Source organism: Mastigoproctus giganteus, chromosome 8 (assembly GCF_048544385.1).
Source record: "Mastigoproctus giganteus isolate SK-2022 chromosome 8, ASM4854438v1, whole genome shotgun sequence".
Taxonomy (NCBI): domain Eukaryota; kingdom Metazoa; phylum Arthropoda; class Arachnida; order Uropygi; family Thelyphonidae; genus Mastigoproctus; species Mastigoproctus giganteus.
In genome coordinates this window covers 222,865,856-222,873,989 of record NC_143582.1, presented here as the reverse complement: position 1 = coordinate 222,873,989, position 8,134 = coordinate 222,865,856, and the positions used below count along the sequence as shown (strand labels likewise).

The following is an 8,134-nucleotide window of genomic DNA, read 5'->3' as shown; positions in this document are numbered from 1 at the left end:
TGAAAATATACATAAAATGTTTTCCACATATATTACAGTGACTTTCAGCTGATTTCAATCAGAAACTATTAGCAACTTCATTGCATATTGCACTTCCAATAGTAACATGAGGCCTTGCGTCAGCCCTGCCATCTTCTGAACTTAAACCAATATAAGAGAAAAAACACTTTCCTTTTCACTCTCGAAACACACCATTTATATAGACTACATTTATTTGGATTAGAAGGTGCAAGGATTTACAGTTAAATTACCAAAATTATAAATAATAATGGTAATAATTTGCAATTTTTGAACCTGGCTGTAATTGAGCAGTAGAATTATGAAGCTAGAAAGAAAACTTAATTTGAGACTGAAATTGTAATTCCTTTAAAGATTACCTGGGGAGGGGAAACAAAGCCTTGCCCACAAACACTATCACCATTGCAACTTTTACTAAAAGATTATAAATTACTGGCTTAGCTTTAATGAGAAAATAAGTTGCAGACAAATAAAATTAAATGAATCTTTTTCTTTTTGTTTTTTTACATAAGAATTTTCCTAAAAAACAGTAATTAGGGGTAATGTTAAGAAATATAACACAGAATACAAATGCACACCTAATTACAGTAATGAGGGTGTATAATCTTCAAAAGGTATAGTCTTCTTTTGGCAAACACATATTTATACACATTAAAAAATTGAGGAAATATATAATATTATAATATTCTGTACATGACTAACATTGACTTATCTGTTTCTTCAGCAACTGGTCCTTAAATACAATACCACGGTGTCCAAAGAAACAGCATTATTAAATATCAGGTCCTGCCTTCTTGAACTACATCTGATCTTTTACAAAACACTTTACACATTAAAACAAGAGTTGTTGCATTTGGTCTTTATAACTAATCCAGCAGCGACTTGGAAGAACTGCTATCAGATGTCTGCTAACTGTTGCTGGATTACATATTGTAGCACCTCACTTTCAAGGATGCATTACAGGGGAAAAAAAAAAAAAAATATATCCCATAAAGGTCTTTCTTGTGCTATTTGACAAAGATAAGATGATGATTTTTAAGAAGGAATTCAGTGAAATGATTTATATGAGTGATCGTCGAAAGAGAAGCTTGTTTATTTCGTGCCCAGAGGAGATTGGGTCCAAACACAATTGCCAGATTTGATGCTGTCATTTTATTCAGATCACTGCGATCCATAACCTGTAGTGATATTAAAACTGAATCAATTTATCATAGCAATTTAAATACAGTTAAATAAAGCAAATTTAATAATAATATCCAATTTATAAACAGTCCAAATATGGCAGCAGCCGACTTTTAAGGAAGTTTAATGCTAAATTAAGGATTAACAGAATATACAAATGTTAATTCATTGGTACTTCAAGAATAATATTATAAATTCCCCTTGTCAAAACGACTGAATAAAGTTAATTTCTCCTTAGATGAAGGGGTTGATAATAATGTAATCATCCTTCTGAGACCATGTAACAAGTTACTAGAAAATTAGTTATTTTGTATGTCCAATATTAAGTTAAGACAAGTATTTTCTAAAAAAGTTATTTCCTAAGGAATAATTATGCTAACATAGTTCAGCTGCAGAGAATTTCAGATCTGCCTTTGTTGTAATTGTTAACAAATTCCCAAATCCTTTTGTTCTGCTACCATTTTTAACTTATCCACTCTGAATTATTTTGCAAGTGTAAAACCTTGTACTTTGCAGCATTAAAATGATTTCCAGAAATCTGACCATCTTTAAGGCTATCAAAGTCATCCTGAAGGAATGCTACTTGGCTCTTAATCAGAAAACACTTTCCCAATCTTCACATCATTTGCAAATAATCCCTGGCTTCTTTCTGGCTGTAAAGGGCATCTACAACAATATATTCGACTTCATCCCTGTACCAATAAAGTGCATTATTTAAAAAACCATCACACATTGTGTCCTGTCATTAGCATCATTTAAAAAAATCAAACAGGAGGGTCCAAATACCAATCCCGCAGGGACTCCATTTATAACTATAGCACATTCTGAAGAGTAAGTATTAATTACAACCCTTTATCTCCAGTGGTCAACCATCATGTAATTCATTTAAGGATCTTACCTGCAAGCTAAATATGTTTTAGCTTATATAGCAATCTCCCTCATGAAGGATCAAATCAAATGCACAGCTCATCTCCAAAAAAAAAAAAAAAAAAAGTTTAAGTTATTTTCTGCATCCAACTCAAGTTATATTGTCATAATAGTTTATCAGGTTAGTTAAACATTTTTCCTTTACAAAATCATGCAGCATTTCATTAAGAATACAAATTATATCTATGTGCACTAATTTTTATCCATTGCCTCCATGATTTTCCATACTACTGATGTCAGGCTGACTGGTCTGTAGTATTTCAGTACTACTAATTTCATACTGCTCAGCTTCATTTTCCATGAAGGGTTTTTCATTTGTAAAAACTGATGCAAAGTATCTGTTCAATTTTGCATCCTTCTGTTATGATTTTCTCACCCATGAAGATTTCACTTATTGATGACCTAGAAGTCATTATATCTTGGCAGAGATATGCTTTCTCTGACTCCATCACCAATATTAACTTTTAAGTTCTTTGCTATCAGATTCAAGGAAAATAAACAAATCATGGTAGCTTCCTATCTTTGTAGAGAAGGCAGGCTCCTCACTGACTCAGAGAAAGTAACTGAAAAAAGAATCACAAAGGAATAAAGACAAAGGACCTAATTCTAAAAATAGAAGACTTATTTCAGCAGGCACCTTCAGTTTGTTTAGCTTACAATCACAAAGCAGTGAGTCTCTGAGGAATAGACAACATACATGACAAAAACAATTACAAGAGGCATTTGAAAAGTTTGTGGCTTGAATATGAAGGGTTTATTTGAGGAGTCAGGTAATATATTACTTTCCACATGGCCCCCTTTGGAGTCAGTACACTTTTGTCATGATGCATTGATTCCAGCTGTGAAGAGGATTTTTTCTTGTGACTAGAGGAATGCATCCACTGCAGCAATGACATCACTGTTGATGGGAAAATTAATCTAGCCAGGTATATTTTCAAATTAGGAAATAGCTGAAGTCTGATGAATATGGGGGTTGGTCCAAGATTTCAAAGCTGCACTCATGCAGTGCAGCCATGGGAGCGAGCAGGCATGTTCTACTGGTGAAACAAGGCTCCCCTTCTGATTTTTCCTTGGCATTTGTCATTGACATTTCCCATGCAAATGCCTCACAAGGCCTGCATAATACTCCCCTGTGACTGTCTCGTCTCACCTTTTTGAAGGTAGTCCACTAGAAACACTCGATCAGCATCCCAAAACCCCAATGCACCATCACCTTGATGGCAGGAATTGACTTAGCTTTCTTTCTGTGGAGAAGGCTGCGTTTTCAGTATTCTTTTATCTCTGGCTGAAACTGATGAACCCATTCCCATTCATACAAGAAAATTTGCTGTATCTGCTTGAAAATGATGCAAATGTTAACTTGACAACTGTTGGGCATTTCTGATCTGCTATCAACAATTTTGGCACCCATGTGCCAACACCTTTTTCATGGTTAGAACCTATTAATATGTTGGGATGAGATGCCAAAGATGCTGGCAATGTACTGAACTGTCACCCATCCAAGCACTCATCATCAGATTATGCACACTGTCAACAACTTCTGCAGTTATGGATATAGCAGGTCTTCCACAGCATGGATCATCTTCCAGGCTCTCCCTCCCTCATTTAAATTCTGCTGCCCACTTCTTAAGCATGGAATAGGAAGATACACCCTTCCCCAATGTTGTAATCATATCCTCAGGAATTGTCTTTGGCATTAGTCCCTTTTCTCCAAATATATCGCAATCTCACCCATCAAGCACGTGCCATCAGATCATTCGCACTGTTCACAACTTCTGGAATGATGGACCCCACAGGTCTTCCACAGCATGGGTCATCTTCTAGACTCTCCCTCATTTAAATTCTGCTGCCAACTTCTTAACCATGGAATATGAAATGCATACTCTCCCAACATTGTAACCATATCTTCATGAATTGCTTTTGATATGTCCTTTTTTTCCCCCCAAATACTGGGCACCTGCATGGTGGCTGATTTCATTCACACAACTTAGTTGACTTCAGGACCTGTAATTAAAAACAGGCATTAGTGAAACTACACAAAACTTGGTGGGCTACTTATTTGAAGTGTTATACATTAAGTATAGAAATTTTTATGACTGTACCACTATCCTTTCATACTCAGGTCACAAACTTTTCAAACATCCCTCGTGTATCCAAATTATAACCAGATTTCAAAACTGAAGTGAAACCATATGATAAATGTATTTAGTTCAAACATCAAAATTCTAAAGACTGATTAAGGAACTGCAAATTTCCTTCTGACATCAGAAATATAAGTAATATACTTTATTTAATGTCACTTTTTCATATAAGATAATGAATATCTGCCAAACATTCAAATATCTTAAAGTTACTTGGCATATTATTCAAGACTTACCTTAGCCAGAAATTCAATGAGGTACCTTAATATTTCATAGTTATCCTCCGGTAACCTGACTATTATAGACTTGGCAATAGTAAGTTTATCAGCAGCATCTAACTCTGTAATTTATATAGTTGGTGATTATATGCACATATATATATATATACATATCTACTCATACTATCTTATTTCCAAATTTAATTTCTATAGTCATACTACCTTTAAAAATTTTAATTTTAATTATTTATTCATCAAAGTGAACTAGTACATATCTATATTTAATATGAAACTTGAAATAGCTAAAAAAATTTAAATACTTATTTTTAAATTTATTTTATTATTTAATGAAAATCTCAAATACAAAAGCTATTAGAACCTATAGTACTTAGCATTAGTAGAGGCATATGATGCAAGAAAGCAAGTTTATGTAGCACATCAGCCAAAAAAAAAAAAAAAAAACACAAAAAAACCTTCCAATTCAGCCCTCCATTCGTTCCAAATGCCTGTTGTGGAAGTTGCTATCAACTTCCACAACAAAAAATGGAAGTCTGTTCCACCAATCAACTACCCGTTGGAAAAAGGCAAATTTCCACACATCAATTCTACAACTGTCCTTCCTCAATTTGAATCTATGTCCCCCTCAGGACCTTAATCTGAGCAAGAGGAAGAATCCCATCAGATGTCAGCTTGCACATACCATTCAAGGCCTTATACACTTCAATCAGATCACCTCGCAGGAGACTAACTCTCCAGGCGCTGCAATTTGTAGAAAGAACATAAGCCTTTCTTGGTAAGATCAACCTTTTGTTCACCTCATCAATCTTGTTGCCCTTCTTTGTACTTGTTCTAGTAAACTACATCCTTCCTAAAATAAGGCCACCAGACCTGTACACAGTACTCTAAGTGTGGCCTGACCATTGCCTTGTATCACGGGATAAACACCTTCTTGTCCCTTCTAGCAAAATTCCTATATATCATAGACAAGACTCCATGACCTGCCCTGGCAGCCCGTCTGCACTGATCAGTGAACTTCATATTTGACTGCACAATTACCCCCAGGTCTTTTTCACTTTCCACTTCCCTGAGTGTAGTATCACACAGTTGGTATGTTTCTCTTGGGTTATTGCTACCTATATGCAGTACTTTGCATTTGTCAATATTAAACTTCAGTTGCCACTTCTCAGCCCATTTGTCCAACTTATCTAGATCCAGTTGGAGTAGCATACTGTCTTTACTGTCATTAACAACCCTGCCAACCTTTGTATCATCTGCAAACTTGGACATTAAGCCTGATATACCTCCATCAATATCATTAATAAATATACAAAACAACAATGGGCTCAACACTGAACCCACCCTGGGGAACTCCACAAATAACATTTGTACATGAAGAGCAATGTACATTGATTACCACTCTCATACTCAATCATCCCTTTATTCATTGTAGCAACTTACCCGTAATGCTATACCTCTCCAATTTGTACAGCAATCTTCCATGTGCAACAGTATCAAAGGTTTTCTTGAAATCCAAGTATATGATATCAAAATTATTTTTGACATTCAGTTCCTTTGTGACCACATCATAGTATCCAATCAAATTGGTCAGACAAGACCTCGCTTTAACAAGCCCATATGCTGTGTCTTAACTATTACTGCAGTCTTGTCTAGATGATCCTGCAATGCTTCTTTAACCAGTGATTCCATTATTTTCTTCTGAACACAAGTTAAACTAACTGGTCTATAGTTACTTGTGTTACCTTTTGAACCTCATTTGTGAATTGCCAATACATTGTCACACCTCCAGTCCTCGGGGACTTCCCCCGAGTCCAAGGAAGCTCTCATGATTATGGCTAAGGGTTTTCTTACTTCCTTTGCGGCCTACTTAAATATAACTGAATAGATCCCGTCCACCCCCAGGTGCCTTTTTTATGTTTAACTTCAACAATTTCTCCTCCACTTTGCTCTCAGTTATTACAAAATCACTCAGTTCCCTGTTAGAGTTTGATAAACTTCTGACACTCCTGCTCATTGAATAACTCCTCATGTGTGAATGTAGATGCAAAATACTCATTCAGTTTATCAGCTACCTGAGCATGATCATCAATAATCAACCCATCTATGTTAAGTAGTTCAATCTGATTCATCCCTTTTCTTCTAGAGATTAAATAAGTAAAGAACTCTTTGCTGTTTTTCTTTGCATCCTTTGCCAAAGATTTCTCGTAATCTGCATTCGCCTGTATAACCTCTTTTGTGACTTGATTACAGACTAGCTTATATCTGTCATAGGCTTCTGTGTCATCTGATACTTTATATGCATCCCATACATTTTTCTTCTCTGCCATGAGCCTCATTAATTCATCTGACATTCACTTAGGCTTAAACCTTGAACAGTATTTCTTAGTTGGAATGGAAAGCCTAGTAGCCTCCAAAATGGGAAGCATCCCTGAAGGCTTCCCATTTAGCATTCAACATTGGCAACACCATCAGTTGATCTCACTGTACAGAATTTAAAAACTGTCTGAGACCCCTGTAGTCACCTTTACAAAAGCAAAAGCCCTTCCCTTTAGCCTTGATGGTAGTTACATCTTTAAGTAATTCCCACATCAGTACATTGTGATTGCTGTCACCCAGTGGTTCCTTTATCTGCAAATTCTTAATGCATGAATAATCACCACTGATAATCAGATCAAGAGTTTTACTCCCACTGATTGCCTCTAGAATATATTGCTGTAGAAAACAGTCATCCAATAAATTCACAAAAGTCTTGCTAATGTAAGAGTGACCAATCCACAACTTCCAGTCAATATCTGGAAAGTTAATCTCCCATTATAAGACAATCAGATTTACTGGTGCACTCTATTTTTCTGCACAACTGCTCATTATACTCATCAGATTCATTAGGCCTATAACACACATGTACTCTCATTTTCTCTTCTCCAGTGCTTATGTCACACCAAACAGACAACATTGCATTGTCCACCAACATCAATTGGATGAACTTCCTTAGATTTTGTGTTTCTTAACTAACAGCATAACCCTTCCTCCCTCCTTGTCCTGTCTATCCTTTCTGTACACATTCTACTCCCCAAATTCCAATTCTGCACTGCTTATGTCTGTGTGACACCACGTCTCTGATATCTCAACAATATCTGCCTTTGATGTCTTGACAAGCACTCAAATTTTTATTAACTATACTCCTAGCATTGGTGTACATGCAACTGTTTCTACTTAGTTACCCTAACCCATCTCATGTATTTACTTGTTCTGCCATGACTTCCAGCAGTCCTGGAAATCTCCACTGCCTTGCTTTCCACTTACAACTGTGAATGGGTTAAATGTTGAGACATTTAATCCATTTAAGACATGTTGAGACTTGAATCTCTGTAGTTTTCAAGAAATATATGTGAAAGATTTGGGTTTTATTGGCACATCAGCAACTGAGGCTATAATGCGCCATGTGAAAGAAGGTTGTTCCAGAAAACAAAAGGTGAAGAGATAGTTGAGGAAGAAGAAAAGTTGGTTCTGTGTGTTTTAAGTTGGACAGTAAATGATTGCTGACTGGTTTCTGTACATGTTCGAACTGGTTTGGAAGAGAGGAGGAATTAGAGAGCCATCTACCTGTGTGTGCACAAACAGGTCTCTAAT

General features: G+C 36.0%; 1 protein-coding gene across 1 annotated transcript in view; it reads right to left on the bottom strand.

Annotated features, from left to right (window-relative positions):
- Positions 1 to 1,025: 1,025 nt before the first annotated feature.
- Positions 1,026 to 8,134, bottom strand: part of RhoGAP68F (Rho GTPase activating protein at 68F) — a 132,491-nt gene continuing 125,382 nt past the window's right edge. The window contains exons 12-13 of the mRNA XM_090380518.1: positions 4,505 to 4,608; positions 1,026 to 1,196 (exon numbers count right to left, since the gene is read on the bottom strand). Coding sequence (XP_090236644.1) covers positions 1,026 to 1,196; positions 4,505 to 4,608 — 275 coding nt within the window. The remainder of the gene's footprint in view (positions 1,197 to 4,504; positions 4,609 to 8,134) is intronic.